This window comes from Chiloscyllium plagiosum, chromosome 19 (genome assembly GCF_004010195.1).
Source record: "Chiloscyllium plagiosum isolate BGI_BamShark_2017 chromosome 19, ASM401019v2, whole genome shotgun sequence".
Classification (NCBI taxonomy): Eukaryota; Metazoa; Chordata; class Chondrichthyes; order Orectolobiformes; family Hemiscylliidae; genus Chiloscyllium; species Chiloscyllium plagiosum.
In genome coordinates, this window is record NC_057728.1 from 51800901 (window position 1) to 51817862 (window position 16962).

The 16962-nt window shown below is 41.6% G+C and overlaps 1 protein-coding gene across 3 annotated transcripts in view; it reads right to left on the reverse strand.

Annotated features, from left to right (window-relative positions):
- Nucleotides 1–5039: 5039 nt before the first annotated feature.
- Nucleotides 5040–16962, reverse strand: part of rfx4 (regulatory factor X, 4) — a 140709-nt gene continuing 128786 nt past the window's right edge. For all 3 annotated transcript variants that reach the window (XM_043708852.1, XM_043708851.1, XM_043708850.1), the window contains exon 18: nt 5040–6451. In XM_043708852.1, coding sequence (XP_043564787.1) covers nt 6179–6451 — 273 coding nt within the window. In that variant the 3' untranslated portion in view covers nt 5040–6178. The remainder of the gene's footprint in view (nt 6452–16962) is intronic.

Here is a 16962-nt window from a genome sequence, read left to right on the forward strand (position 1 = left end):
TAGTTAGGATCTGTTTAGTGACTGATTCCCCTTTCTACTGTGGTATTGTGTGATGTCAGACAGAGTGAACACCTTATTTCATAATCAGAATTGAAGATTACAACCCTTAACACTCCTGAAATGAACACTGTCATTCTTTTTTAAATTCTTTAACAAATAAATTTTGCCTTTATATGGTTACTAACTTCTGGTACCTTAGCATTCTGTGTCCTTTCATTTTGTTTTGTTTTATAAGTAAGCCATACATTTGTAAGCTGCGATCAAAAGCAGCAGAATATTTTATTGATGGTAATTTACAAATGCTAAAATGAAGGAACCTAAATAACAAGCATCCCAGGTCTTTTCAAATAAAGTCAGTGCTTCTTGGCATTTCAAAAGTAGCAGGAGGTTTCGGAACACGTGAAGAGCCATCAGCTTCAGCAGTTGCTCAGAAGTGAACCCCATCTTCTCATATCCCCCTCATTTGCTTACCACTCCAAAAAGACAATGGTTGTTTCAGTATAGAGGTTTTTAAAGCAGCCTGTTACAGATGTGTTATGGCACACCTCCAGAGCAAGTGAGAATTGAACCTAAGCTTTCTGGGTCAGACATAGGGAGACTCAGCATAACCTTCCGACTTTCCTAGATGACATTAGCCATGACTTCAGCTTGAAGTCATTGGTGTTGAGAAGAATGAGAAATAAGCTTACTAACACACATTATGGGGGGGAGGAAGGATCATAGGGAAAAAGCTCATAGGATAATTTCCCCTTGTAAGGATACCTTTGCCTATATTGCTTCTGTCCTTATGCTCCAACTCATTGAGAATGATGAATAGCTTGCCTGAATAAACATTATCAGCTGCCTTGCATTAGAACAGTAGTTTGAGAACACTGACTTGTGTGTGTGTGATATATATATTATATGTCTCACACACACACTAGAACCATTTTGTAGATTATATATATATATATATATATATATATATATATATATATATAAAATATATACCATCTACAAAATGGACTGCAGCAACTCACCAAGCCTCCTTCAATAGCACCTTCCAAACCCACATCCTCTACCACTTAGAAGAACGAGGACAGCAACTACAGGAGAACACCACCACCTTCAGATTTCCAATCAAGCCATACATCATCCTGACTTGGAAATATGTAGTTGTTTCAGCTTCAAGAACGCAACTCACCATCACCTTCTCAACCACAATTCGGAATTGGCAACACATATTTTACACTTTTACATTTCGTGGGATATAAGTGCTTCTAAACAAAGCCTACATTTGTTCCCCATTCCTACCTACCCTTGAACAGAGCAGCTTGCTAGGCTATTTCAGATATCAGCTAACCACATTGCTAAAGTCACATGTAGGCCAGAACAAGTCAGGACAGCAGATTTCCTTGCTTAAAAGACACTAGTGAAATAGATGTTTCTTTTACAAATAACTAATAATACTTGTCATGGTTGCTGATACTAGCTTCTTTTTCAAGATTTATTAACTGAAGCTAAATTCCACTGCTGCAGTGAGATTTGAACCCACATCCCAGAATATTAGCTTTCACCTCTAGATTACTGCTGAATTATATTAGCACTACACGCTATCAGCAACACTAAACTACAACTGCTTCCTGTTAACTCAGTTGTATTATAAAGTTAAATTCCACTGAATCAGATTTAATTGTTCCTCATTATTTACAAGGACAGTAGTGGAGTCATTACTACTGGACAAGTTATTCTGAGAATACAGATTGAAATCCCGCTGTGGCAGGCAGAGAATTGAAATTAGCTTTTAAAACTCTGGAAATAAGAAGATGAGGTTAGTATAAGTGTCCATTAAACTGTCAGATTGTCATAATTACCTTAAATATGCTCTTATTGGTAATCAGAATTAGATTGTATGGGATTAGTTAAAATCTATGGCATGGATTGAGAACTGGTTCATAGTCAGAAAATAGACAGTAAGAATAAATACTGAGCTGAAAATGTGTTGCTGGAAAAGCGCAGCAGGTCAGGCAGCATCCAAGGAACAGGAGAATCGACGTTTCGGGCATAAACCCTTCTTCAGGAATGAGGAATGACTTTCCTCATTCCTGAAGAAGGGCTTATGCCCGAAACGTCGATTCTCCTGTTCCTTGGATGCTGCCTGACCTGCTGCGCTTTTCCAGCAACACATTTTCAGCTCTGATCTCCAGCATCAGCAGTCCTCACTTTCTCCAGTAAGAATAAATAGGTTAGTTTCATGTTGGCAGGCTGTGACTAGCAAGGTAACATCAGGATCAGTGCTTGGGTCCCAGTTATTCATAATCTATATCAATGAGTTGGATGACTGGGAATAAAATAAATTATTTCTAAGTTTGCAAACGACACAAAACTAGCTGGAAATGGGAATTGTAAGGGTAATGCAAAGACCTTCAAAGGGTTTCGAAAGCTGAGTGAGTGAACAAAACTTGGAAGATGGAATACAAATTAGGAGAAATGTGAAGTTATCCATTCAGTAGGAAAAACAGAAATGCAGGGTATTTGTTTAATGGTGAGAGGCTGGGAAGTCAAAGGGATTTGGGTGCCCTTGTTCATGAGTCACTGAAAGTGAATGTGCAATTAAGAAGGTAAACGGTATGTTGGTCTTTATTACGAGATAAATTGAATAAAAGAGTAAGATGTCTTACTGCAATTATATAGTGTTATAGTGAGGCTACAACTAGAGTATTGTGAGCTGTTTTGATTTTCTAATTTATAGGTAGATACATTTACCATAGAGGGAGTGCAACAAAAGTTCATCAAACTAATGCCTGAGATAGGGGAACTGTCCCATGAGGAAAGGTTAAATAGACAAGGACTACAATCTCTGGAGTTTAGAAGAATGAACTATTCAATTCAAATGCATAAACACTTACAGGGATTGACAAGGTAAATGCAGCAAGGATATTCCCCTGATTTGGGGATCTAGAAACAGAGACCATGAGCTCAGATTAAGGGATTGGCCATGTAGAATTGCAATGAGAAATTTCTTCACTCTCTAGTGAATCTTTTGAATTCTCTACCCCAGACAGCTGTGGAGGTTCAGTGAGTGAGCATGTACAAGACCGAGATCAATATGTTCCTACTTATTTAAAATATCAAAGGATATGAGGATAGTGCAGGAAAGTGAAGTAAAAGATCAGGCTTAATCTCATTGAATGGCAGAGTGGGCTCAAGAAATTGAATGGTTTGTTCCTGCTTCTATTCCCTATGCCGTTAAGGGAAAGAAACCTGTTAGATGTACCTGTTCTGTAGGTGATTCCAGTCCCATACCGAACATGACTGACTCTTGCCTGTCCTCTAGGAGGGCTCTCAGTTGAATTCAACCTCAAATAGTGATTCAAAAGGACATTCCACCAATATTTTCTGAGGGCACATTTGGACAGCCAATGTTACCCACATTGCGAGAATGAAATTTTGTCCCGCCATTTATTCATACATCATTTGAAAATTTGAAAGAGCTGCATAATGAATCATTGGATAATTGCAAAGATCGTCAAAATTAGTCCTGAATATTTTGGTGGCTAATTTAAGGACAATAGTGGTTTGAACAGTAAGTTATTATAATCAGGAATGGACAGCCTGAAAGAGCAATGAAAGCAGATTTAATTACCTTGAATCAGAAATTGAATGAATACTTGGAAAGGAAAAATGAGCAGAGTTCTAGGGAAAGAGTAGGGAAGTAGGATTGATTAGATAACGCCTTCAAAGAGCTAGTAAAGTACAATTGCAACAGGGCAATTGGACTTATTCCGTGCTGTATGATTTTATGTGATACAAAATTGTAGTGAATTGTTCTCATATGCAAGCACAAACTAAAAATAATTGTAAAATGCGAAAATTGTCACACTGACCACAGAGAAATTCATTAACAAAAATTTCACCAAAACTCCGTTGTTTTATTTTCGTTGAGCTATCTTTGGCTGGATTTGAACCATTTTAATTAAGGAGAAGTTATTATCTTAATGGGAGTGTTACAACCAGATTGAATTCCTGGGGGCTCTAACACTGCTATTCTCTGTTGAGTAGGTTGGCATGCCTTTGGAGAAGGTGGTGAGGAGTTATATTAAATAGCTCCAGTTACCAAGCTCTCCTGTTAAGTGGGGATTCTGTAAAAGGTGGGATTTTATTTTCACAAAGAAGACCAACAAGAAGTTTAAGAAAAGTAATCAAAATTATGAAGGGAGTAAATAAGGACAAATTGGTTCAACTGACTGGAAAGTTGAGAGTGTGGTGCTGGAAAAGCACAGCAAGTCAGGCAGCATCTGAGGAGTAGGAGAATCAACGTTTCAGGCATAAGCCCTTCATCAGGAATGAACAACATCAAAACATCGATTCTCCTGCTCTTCGGATGCTGCCTGGCCTGCTGTGCTTTTCCAGCACCACACTCTCGACTGTGATCTCCAGCATCTGCAGTCCTCACCTTTTCCTCAACTGACAGGAGAGTATCTGACCAGAGGGCATAGATTGCAGATTATTGGCAGAAGAACCTGAGAGAAGAAGGGCAGAATTTATATTACATCATGAGTTTTTAAAAGGTACTGCTAAGGGAAATCAAAAATGGGTGAATTACTTTGCTCTGTACCTACAAGGCTTTCTGCTTGGCTCTCTACCCTGTCCAAAGAAGAACATAGTTGTCAGTGAAATGCTTCTCTATTTGCAAAATGTGTAAATAATTTTGAAAGTTTCCTAATACCACTTCTCCTATGGGGATGAAGTGAGCCTCTGTTGTGATCAGGAAGCAAGTTAACACACCAAAATATGCATGTGCAAATCTTACAGGAAAGTTCAAATGCAGTGTAATCACTAAATGAACAGGCGAGAAACTGAATCACAAACGTGCACACCGTACTGAGAAACCTCTGATTTTGTAGCCCATCTGGTCAAGAAAATTAATATCTCATTCAACCATCCATCCCCGGAATACACTTCTGGCCACAAGCATTTACAGAACAGTCACAATATTAAGAACAGTAAAGACTGGGTAATTTTTTAAAAATGTATTTGCATTTTGAGAATGTATTGCCTTCATATATCTTGCACATCTGTACAAATAATACTATGTACTTCAAATTTATCCACAGCCATAGTTACCACACTTGGTGCTATCAGTGCTTTTATTTACAAAACAAAAAGCCTAGAGTTTCTTGTGTTATCTTTCAATTATTCTCCTTACCCATAGGGTAATATGTCCATAAAATCTGCTGACCGCATTTTGTAATTGCAAAACATACAGGTACTATGTTAATTAAACATGACAAAAACAGTATACACACACACTAGAGAGACAGGCTAAAGAAATATTATTTCTACAAAATAGTCTGTCAAAAATACAATAGAAAATTAGATACATATTTTCACACATACACAACATGGTTTCTAAGGCACAGCTTTAACAATCTTAAGAGTTTATGTGGCTATGCAAAAACACAAGCAAATGTTGTCTGATGCCCACAGTACTGTACCTCTTCTTGTTGTGCAGTGCAGATAGAGCAGGATTACATCCAAGTGTAAAATCTGGTGGGCAGCATGTTGCTGGTCTTCAGCATGGAAAGGCAAGTACACCAAAGTGCAGTGCCCCTTGCATTCTGCAGGACATCAGGCATTACTGAGGTCTCCTAAAAGTTGCCACCATCACAGTAGCGAGGAGGAAAGGCAGGTACAGGGAGCAATAAGTCTCTCTTGATGATTGGGAATGAGATGCTGAGGTTTGTTGGTGGTGGGCAGGCAATGAGCCACACTCCCTTCCTGGGGTCAACATCTCCTCGAGGCATTCGGTGGAGGGTTGGTGAGGTGATCTCATGGATCTCCACTTGTACCTTTAACTTTAGACAAGGTAAAAAATGTTAAATCCCAAAGAGAGCATGACCATGTGTTAAAGAAATAAGTAATAGTTTACATGTGCAGATGTCCACATTGCAGACTGCACAACTTAGAAGAAGAAATTAGCCCACCCTCCCAGATCATCATTTCTGATCCAATTGATCAGTCTCAGCTTTACAGAGGTGCTAGTATCACCAGGCGTTTCTTTAAATCCCTACTGGCAGAACATGTTTCAAAAAATGTTCTTCATGCGTTGCTTTCAGTGGCAATTCATAGTTGACCAGGTATTATTTGTGGGACAGTATTTCTACTGTCTAGATACGGTCATTATTGCAGGAGAGAATTATTTGGCCCACCCAGTGGTCGCTTCCCCATTGATGTAGGCAAAGCCGGGAAAATGCTGTGCGTGTTCGTACTCGGCACTCCTCCGGGGAACCAGGGGCGTGTACATCTCACTCGAGTTGCTGTACCGTGCTGAATGCATGGTGGGGCTGGGGTAACAGCTGTTAGCCGCAGGCACTTCAGGCCAGCGAGGTGTGACCGGTGTCGAATGCAGCCTTGGGGTGCTGCTCATCAAGCATGGCTCCATCCTCGGTGTCTGGCTGTTGAAAGGGTACTGTGGAACACAAACACAGCGTTAGCTGGCAACTAGAAGCCTGCTTCAGAAAATACACAGCCAACACTCCCTTCACTTATTGGAGTAAACAAAACCAAAGCGATTGGGAATCACACTATGGTTACAGCACAGAAGTAGGCCATTTAGCCCACAATACCTGTCCTGACTGTCCTAAGGAGCAATTTACCCATGGCCCAACCACCCTTTTTGGTCCCCCATAGTGCTGCACTTTCTCCCTTCTCAGATTGTAATGCAATTCTCTCTTAAAGACTTTGATTGAACTTGACTCCACCACATGTTCAGGCACTGCATTCCTAACTAGCAGCGATATTGTCATTGCTTCTTTTGCCAATTGCCTTAAATCTATGTCCTCTGGTTATCAATCCTTCCAACAGTGGGATCAGTGTCTCCCTATCTACTTTGTCCAGACATCTTGTTTATTTTGAACACCTCAACTAAATCTCTCAGCTTCTCTGCTCCATGGGAGACGGTCCCAATTTCTCCAAGGTATCTACATATTCAAAGTAACAAGTGCAAGTAAGGCTAAGATGTAGAAGAACATCCGCAGGATGTGTAAGGATGGTAATTATATTGTTAGTAGCCGAGAGGGCTGGACCATGATCTATTAAAGATAGTTTGAAATCCCACGACAATAGCTGGGGAATTTAAAATCAATTAATTAAATGGATCTGGAATAAAAAGTTCTTATGAATAATGGTGTTCGTGTAGGTATACAGAACATATATTTTTTTTAAAAAAGGCTGATTCTCTAATGGCCTTAAAGGAAGGCAATCTGCTGTCTTTATCCAAACTGGTCTACACGTGAGCCAGGTCCCATGACAATGTGGTTGTCTCTTAATTGCCCTCTGAAATAGCCAAGCAAACCACCCTGTTGTACTCGAGAAGGTGCATCACCACCATCTCCTCCAGTGCAATTAGGGGGCAATAAATGTTAGCCTTGCCAGCATCATTCAGGGATAACATTTTTAAAAGTCCTAATCAGAAACCTGGTTGCTTATTTGTTGAATGTTAAAGTGACTGCTAATTTATTGCTATGTACGTCTGTCTATGCCTTAAGTTAAAGAAGATTATATTGTCCTGAATAGAGCATTATAAACCCTCTTGGGGCTTTTGTTCCCCATTTGCGTAGACAAATGAATAAGATCACACTCTAAATTTCCATTTAACATAGAATTTATACAATTATCTAAGACGTGTACACTTGCACAAAAAACAAATTCCAGCTTTAAAAGCTGACTCCTAAAGGAGCCTATTTAACTGAAGACTGAGGTTAAAACATTTGTATCCATGCCTCCAATGAAAGTAAGTTGCACGGTTTTTCATCAAGTTTCAACAATGCAACAATTGTAGGTTGTATTAAAACAGCCCTTGATGTCATTGAATTAGTTCAGTGCCAAACAGTTTCAGCATTGACGCAGAACCAAGGGAAAGAAATTGGAAAATCTTATTTGTGCAGTGTTCCCTGTCACAAAGTGGTCATTAGGCTGACCTCTACCCAGAGCGAGGAGCGTATCTTGCTCCCAGCACCCAGCTTTTAACCAATTGTGCAATGGGCTGCGAGTGAATGTCACACCTCGATTAACATATTAAATGTTTAATGCCATGTTTAAGTGGGCATTCGGTTTGGGAGTGGATGGAGAAAGGCTAGGGGAGAAATTAGGCACAATCAGGAATTCAAGCCATTAATGAGTCACCCTGACAAACATTTTACCCTCAAAGAATATACATTATAAGATCAACTTTCCCTCAAAATATTTGCAAGAAATATTCCAACCTCCAGGGGCTGGATTTGACACTCCTCTGCTCACACGTACCTTTCCATTCCTGCTCCGACCAAAACCTTTCCAAAAGGACAATTGGTCAGCGATTTTTGAGAATTGGTTAGGTGGCATCACACAGCCCACTTGCCCATGGGTCAGTTCAAGCACTTAAGTGGACAAATGCTGTCAATTTAGGGGCTTCATCCCACCATTGCTGAGCATTAACTGGCAGTGGGAGAGAATTATGCCAAATGGCCAACCTACTTGGTTTTCCAGGGTCTTAACAGCCCCTATTGCAGCACAAACTATCCTCCTCCCCTTCCAAATTAGTAACCCACCAAACCCTCCAGATATGCCCCATGCCCAGCCTCTCAAACCCTAATAACTCAGCCTATATGTAGGCCCTGCCAGCATAGTTCTGATATTGACCACTCCCCCAGCAAACAGTGGTCGAGTCCTGATTCAGTGCTGAGCACCTCCTCAATTCCAGGGTGCAGTACCAGCAGTGGCCACTGCTCACAGTGGTGCTGCTGTAACTGCAGGACTTTCTCCATCTGATTGGGCAGTCGCCCTCCGCAAGGCAATTTCCTGTCCCTGAAGTCCTACCTCTGATCTATTAATGTCCAGTTGACCACTAAATGGTTGTGGAGTAACCAGTCTCTCTGTTGGACAGCTCCTCATCCTTATGTTTTAGCTGGAGGGGGGTGATTGGGATCACAGCACTCCATTAATCCAGTTCCAGTCACACTGACTACAAAGAAATTCAGGAACTTGGGAGAAAAATGAACATTTGTGGTCTGTATAACTCCAACAATAATGATGCTTTCATTATTTTTAACTGATTTAACTTATTAAATTAAAAGAACAATCAGAGATGATTGTTTGCATTAAAGTAAAGGACCTGCATTTATATAGCACCTCTCAATGATTCCCTGATACCTTCAACCACTTTGCAAGCAATAAGTATTTTCTGACGCATAGTCATAATGTAGGAAACGTTGCAGCCAATTTACACAGTAAGATCCCACAATTAGCAATTCAATAGCAATCAGGTAATCCATGTTTTTGTGTGTTATTGATCGAGAGATAAATATTGGACAGGGATAAATAGCCTGTCCAACATTGGCTGTGGGATCTTTGACATTCATCCAAACAGACAGGTGGGCATTCAATTCAATGTCTCATTAAAGTAGACTTTTGCAACTTTTCCTCAAAATGGCACTGGGGTGTGACCTTGCAGTTTACGCTCAAGCCCCTAGAGTTGGTCTTGAACCCAGAACCTTATGATTAAGAATAGGCTACCCGCTAATTCACAGCATCTGGTGCTTAGGTACACTTGATTGTGTGCCAATGCTTACCGTGGCACTGGTCCCTGGAGTATTTGGAGATACAAGAGTTTACAGAAGAAGGAAATCAGAAGGGCGATAAGGAGGCACAAGACAGTCTTGGCTGAGAAGATGAGGGTGAATTCAAAGAGGTTCTTTAAGCATATTTTTAAGAAAAGAACAATGAGAGAGAGAATCGGACCCCTCAAGGACCAAAGTGGACATTTTTGTGTAGAACCGCAAGAGGTGGGCAAGGACCTCAATGAATTTTTCTCATCTCTGTTTACCATGGAGAAAGACATGAAGACTTGGAACTTGAGGAAGTTAATGGTAACATTGTGGGGACAGTCCATATCACAGTAGAGGAGGTGTTGGACGTATTAGAATGTATGATGGTAGATAAATCTCCTGGTCCCTGGTTATTCAATGCCAATTGACTCTCTGCTGCCACACCAAGTTGCATATCCAGCAGCCCCTCGGCCTATGCCTGGAACACCCTCTACCAGTTCCTCCCCAGCTGCACCATAGTAATCCAAAGAGCAGAGGTGCCTTGACTGATCATTGAGTCAGGGAACAGATTGCAGTGAACAGTTGGGTCAGTATACTGCCCTGGGCTGAGCATTTCTGGGATCTCCATTGAATGAGAGCCATTGGTCAGTCAGAAATATAGGATTGAGAACATTTTTTAAAATCTTTCATGGGCTGTTGGTATTACTGACAGGGCCAGCATTTGTTATCCATCATTAATTGTCGTTGAACTGAATGAATTGCTAGGCCATTTTAGAGGGCAGGTAAGAGTCAACAGCACTGCTGTGGGTCTGAAATCACATGTGGGCCAGATCACATAAGAATGGCATTAAAAGGACATTAGTGAATCAGATGGGTTTTATGACAATTAACCTCACAGCACCAGAGACCCGTTGACAGTCTGTGTGGAGTTTGCACTTTCTCCCCATGTCTGCACGGGTTTCCGCCAGGTGCTTGGGTTTCCTACAACAATCCAAAGATTAGGTGGATTGGCTATGCTAAATTGTAGTGTCTAGGGATGTGCAGGTTAGACGGATTAGCCATGGGAAATTGAGGGTTACAGAATAGCATGAGAGGTCTGTGTGGGATACTCTTCAGAGGGTGGATGCAGACTGCATAGACCAACTGGTTTTTTCCACACTGTAGGGATTCTGTGATTCTATAACAATAGCTTCATGGTGGTCATTGGACTAGCTTTTTAATTTTTTTTATTAATTTCAAATTTCAGCACCTGCCAATCTAACCATGGTTGATGGTTGGTGCTGGGCCCTTTGCTGTTTGCTATCAATATCAATGATTTTGATGAGAATGTACCAGGCACGATTAATAATTTTGCAGATGACACTAAAATAGGCGGTATTGTGGACAGTGAGGAAGGTTACCAGAAGTTTCAGCAGGACCGTGACCAGCTGGGGAAGCAGACCGAGAAATGACAAATGAAGTTTAATATGGATAAGCATGACGTCTTGCATTTTGGAAAGTCAAATCAAGGTAAGAGTTTCATGGTGAATGGTAGGGCGAAGGGAGTGTCGTGGACCAGAGGGACCTTGGAATTCAGGTGCCCGGTTCTCTGAAAGTGGAGTTACAGGTAGACAGGGCAGTGAAGAAAGCTTTTGGCAAACTGACCTTCATCAGTCAGGTCATTGAGTATAGAAGTTGGGAAGTTATGTTGTAGTTGTATAGAATGTTGGTGAGGCTACAGTTGAAGTATTGTGTTCAGTTTTGGTCAACTTGTTATAGGAAGGATATTATTAAACTAGAAAAGCGTGCTGAAAAAATTTACAAGGATGTCGCCAGGATTCAATGGTCTGAGTTATAAGGAGAGGTTGGACAAACTAGAACTTTTTTCTTTAGAGTGTAGGAGATTGAGGGGGGATATTAAAGAAGTGTATAAGATCATGGGAGGCATGGATAGAGTGATGCACTCCAACTGTTTCCCAGGGTTGGGGAATCAAGGACCAGAGGGCATCAGTTTAAGGTTAGAGGGGAAAGAATGAAAGGGAACCCGAGGAGTAACTTTATTTACACAGAGGGTGGAACGCATATGGAATGAGCTACCTGCAGAGTGGTTGAGGTGGGTACATTAACAACATTTAAAAGGCATTTGGACAAATACATGAATAGGAAAGGTTTAGAAGGATATGGGCCAAGTGAAGGGAAATAGGGTGAGTGTGGATGGTCATATTGATAGCATGGACCAGTTTGGGCCAAAGGGTCTGTCTCCATGCTATATGACTCTGTGACTCTTTGACATGACCATCAACCAGGACACGAACCCTCAACATATTGTATTTCTCCTGCCTCTCATTGTCACCGTTCACTCTATAACCAGTATCCTCAGTTCAAACTCCAGGACCGCACCCTAGGCAGCACCCACCCACTCTTTAAGATCATCTTTCTCCAATCATTCCCATTTGTAAAGATCCTCTTCTCCTTCCTCTCTTCCCTCCAATAACAGGACCACCACATCCATGACACTTTTCCTTTGTAGACTCTTCCTCAATCCTCTGCACATAACTGCACAATCACATTTCCTCCCTGCCTCCGTCCCTCACTTCCTTGGACATCCACCCTCCATTATTCCCTCTTTACCACCTTCCCTTGCCTCAGAAACCCCCATGACCCCTTGTCTGCAGCCTCTCTCCCTCCCAGAGCCCCCTAATTGATTGTCGTTTTGCCTGCTGCTACTCAATTCACTCATGGCCTGCCACACAAACAATGCCAGACAAAGAGGAAAGTACAATGGCTATTCACTCCAACTCAGCAAATGGATTACCTCACCTGCTGCCTGCTATGTACATGCAGTTGTGAATCTGAAGGCACATTTGCCAATGACTTTATTTGAAAGGGGCGTATAATTCTGGTGAAGCTGGATTTAATGATAGGCGGACACATCCAAGAAACCATTGCTCAGGATTCATTCTGCTGCCAGGAACCTAACTTTTGGCCTCCTGCACAATTAAGTTCCCATACCCAACAAGCTTTCCCACCCCTGGGTGGAGCACAAGATTTCATCTGCAGAGTTATTTATGGGAGGTCATTCATCCCATTGAGTCCATTCTGTCTCTCCTTATAGCAATCCAGGTGTTTTTTTTCTCCTGCTACAAATTTATCACTCTTAAATATTCATCTAATTTCCTTTTGAAATCTTTGATCAAAATCACAGTTTCTGGCATTGTCACTTTGATCATTAATCAGTAATCAAAATGTTTTGCAAGGCAACATTGGTAAAACAAAAGGCATTCTTTACAGCTGTCTTTTTCATTATGGTGACATTGTGCTTTTTTTACTCATTCCTGGACGTGGGTATTGCTGCGTCACTCCTGTGTCTTGCCATGCCTAGTTTCCTATGAGCATCCTTCTTGAACCACTGCAGTCCATTTGCTGTGGGTTGACCCACAACATCCTTAGGGAGGGATTTTCAGGGTTTTGACTCAGCAACACTGAAGGAACAGTGATATATTTCTAAGTCAGGGTGGTGAATGCCTTGAAGGGAGAGTTGTGTGATGGTGTTCCTCTGTCCTTCGATATGGGAGTGTTTATGAATTCAGAAGGTGCTGTTGAATGAGTCTTGGCGAGTTGTTGCAGTGCATCTTGTAGATGGTACACACTGTTGCAACTGAGTGTCAGTGGAGGAGGGTGTGGATGTTGAAGGTAATGGATGTGGTGAGAATCATGTGGCTAGTTTGTCCTGAAACATTCAGCAATGTTAACAAATTCTCAAATGTTGAAGCAGTCCATGCCTGAATGAGCAAGACCCAGACATCATCCACGCGTGGTCTAATAACTGGCAAGTCATATCCTTGACTGTCAAATTCCAGGCAGTTAACGTCTCCAATTAAAGAGAATCCAGTTATTAACCCTTGGCATTCAGTTGTGTTAACATTGCCAAATTCTCCACTTTTAAGATTCTGGGGGATTCCAGAGGCAACTCATCTCCTGTTTCCCCAAAGCCTGTCCACTATATACAATGTATAAGTCAGAACTGGGATGGAATGCTCCCACCTGTCTGGATGAGTGAAATGCCAAAAACAGTCAAGAAGCTTGATGCCATCCAAGACAAAGCAGCTGTTTGTTTGGAACCTCAATCACCATCATCAATGCTCACTCCTTCCACCACCAATTCTCAGTAGTAGCAGTGTGTACCATTTGTAAGCCCTCAGTGCTGCAACCCACCAAGACTCTTCTGACAGCACCTTTCGAACCTGCAATTCCTACTACCTAGAAGGGCAAGGGCAGTAGATGCATAGGACCGTCACCTTCAAATTCCCCTTCAAGCCAAGCACCATCCTAACTTGGAAATGCTTTGCTATTCACTAAATGTCACTGGGTCAAAATCTCAAAACTCCCTCGATAACAGCATTATAGAGTGCAGTTACACCTCATGGACTGAAGTGGTTCAAGAACGCAGTTTACCATCACCTTCTCAAGGGCAATTAAGGATAGGCATTGAATACTGACCCATTGAGTGACACCTACATTCTGTGAAAAAATTAGAAGAAAAGTATCCTCATACTCATATCTGCTGCCTGGAGGCTGTTTGGTTTTGGTTTTTGTGTATTCAGATAAGATCAGGACATACCTCAACATGTTTCTCATTAAATAATATTTATTGACTCAATAGACATATAGATCTTGCCGTAGACACCTCTACCTTAAGCTTTTCTAGTCCAACCTTCTAGCAGAGTCTCTCTCAAGTGAATAATGAGGTTGCTGTTACATCAGAGCATACTTCAGAGTGTTATCCACCAATTCCTAAATCCTATCCCTATTGATGCCACCAACATCTCTGAACCATGTTTGGGCTTTCATTTGACTTCAATATCCTAACCCTAACATCAGTGACACGCAAGTTTATTACTTGGCGTCAGGGATCTCAATATGTTAAATAAAATTTCCAAAATTGCATACTTGCCTTTTGAGGGCAGATAGATTGGGTTGGGATATCTGGTCGGCAAGGATGGGTTGGACCGAACTGTCTGCTTCCATGCTGTACATCTCTATCTATGACTATAACCATGAACACCCCTCACCAACAAAGGCGGCCTCCACTCCCAATCTCATGTCCCATCCCTCACCAGCCACCAGCCCAGAAGTGAGAACATGCCGAACTCCGGGCATCCAACTCTCTGATGCCAACTTTCAGACCTGTCCTCCTGTGCTCCTTCTTCCCACATTGATCAAGAAACAATCCTGCCCACGCACAACTGAAATTCAAGATGAACTTGCTTATTGTGTTTATAGAAAAATAGGAATAGGAAGTAGGCCATTCAAGCATGCTCTGCAATTCAATACGATCATGGCTGAATATGCAACTTGGTACCTTGTTCCTGCTTTGTTCCGGCTCACCACTCCCTGATGAAGACGTTTCTTCTCTATCCTAAATGGCCTACCCTGTATCCTTAGACTGTGACCCCTGATTCTGGACTCCTCAGTCATTGGGAATATCCTTCCTGCATTATCCTGTTTAATCCTGTTTGAATTTTATAGGTTTCCATGGAATCTCCCCACATTCTGCTAAATTCCAGTGAAGTTACTTCCAACTGATCCAAGCTCTCTTCTTACTTCAGTCCTGCCACCCTAGGAACCAGTCTGATAAACCTTCGTCACGCTCCTGCAGTGTGTTTATTTTTGCTGCTGTGTCAGGAACATAACAAAGATCCCACAGTTTTACTTATTTTTTTATTGGGAATGGCAAAATTATTATGGACAAAGCAAGCTTGAAATAAAAATACGGTTCCAGTTCACTCAACCTCGCGCTGGTGACTGCATTGCAGACTGGCACTGACTGGATGCAGACCTCGACTGTTCATCAGATGACTGAAAAACATTTCCCAAACACTCCACCATCCCTGCTTTGCCATCCCATCAGCTGGTGAAACAGCCATTGAACCCCACTGAAGTGCACAGAGGATGACCATCTGTGCGGATGTCTGCCTGGATTGCTACAATTGCCCTTCACACTCAGCATCCGGTTCCATATAGAGTTCCCGAACACATTGGGTGTAAAACACTGAGTCCCAGTTATCCTCAGCAAGCACAAAGGCAATGTTGTTGGAGGACCCTTCGCAGGAAGTTACCATTAGACGGGTCATCACAAGATGTGGGCATAAAGTTCGGACTCTGCTGCTTCGCTTTGATGGTATCTAAAAACGCAGCGAAGAACGTGAGTGATTTGAGGGAGGTGTATGGGAAAAAAAATACCAAATAGAGATTATTACAGCTACATGCAGTGTAATGTAAATCTGCACACACACACTCTCTCTTCAGCGATTCCCCAGAACTGAAGTTCATGAGAAAAGAATAAAGTCTCTCATTCAAATTTGCCAGGCCACTCATTATGCAAAGTGTGAATGAGGGCTCTGTTTAAGCAGCAAAACATTTGCCTTCAGAGTGCGTCGTTGGGTTCACAGTCTCTGAGGCTGTCCTTTCAGGGAGAAAAAAATTAGCTCAGTTGGCTAAATCCTGATTTAACTATTTCCCATTTAATCCTGTCCCCATCACACAGAACAATCCTCTGATAAGAACAGCAGTGTTTCTGCACTGACCCAGCACGTAAAGTAGGATTTTCAGTCCAAACCTTTTCAGCTTGGTTGTTTGAGCATAATACCACTCTTCTAACGTACAGTTAGAATTAAATTTAATAAAAACCAAACAGGTGCCATTTTCTCCTAGCAATGGCCTCTCCAATAATTTTCTTGTTTTATTTTAAGGCTGATTTCCGGGAATGCTAAGTTAATTTGACGTACAGTTTTAATTTCAATACATTGCTTGCCATGAAACCTGACCATCATAAGTCCCTCCAAGACACGACAAACCGCAGAAACGCAGTCACATAGGCATGAAATAAATAATCCCTGGTGCTGGACTGCAGCAGTTCCCACAGTCATATTGCTGGCTGATGTTGATTCCCCAGGTCATGGATGAAGAATTGATTTGGGAGGGAGGGTCTGGGTGACTAGAACAGAGAGATTTGGGTGAAACTTGGATCAAAAAAGATGCACAATCACCAATTGTCTGATTAAGCCATTAATTTACATCTCATTTGAATAGCAATAATTACAATTTATATTTATATAGCACCTTGAATGTAAAATGTCCTACCTTAGGCACTTCACAGGAACATTATAAAACAAATTGTGACACATGAAGAGGTACTAGATTCAATTGAACAAATGCTTGGTGAGAGATGGGTTTTTAAAAGTATCTTAAAGGAGGAGACAGACAGAGGCAGAGAGGTATAGGGAGGTAATTCCAGAGTTTAAAGTCTAAGCAACAGGAAATGCCAATGATGAAGCAATTGGACATGTGCAGGAGGCCAGAATTAGAGAGTGCAGAGACCCAAGAGAGTTATGACACTTGGAGGAGATTACCAAGA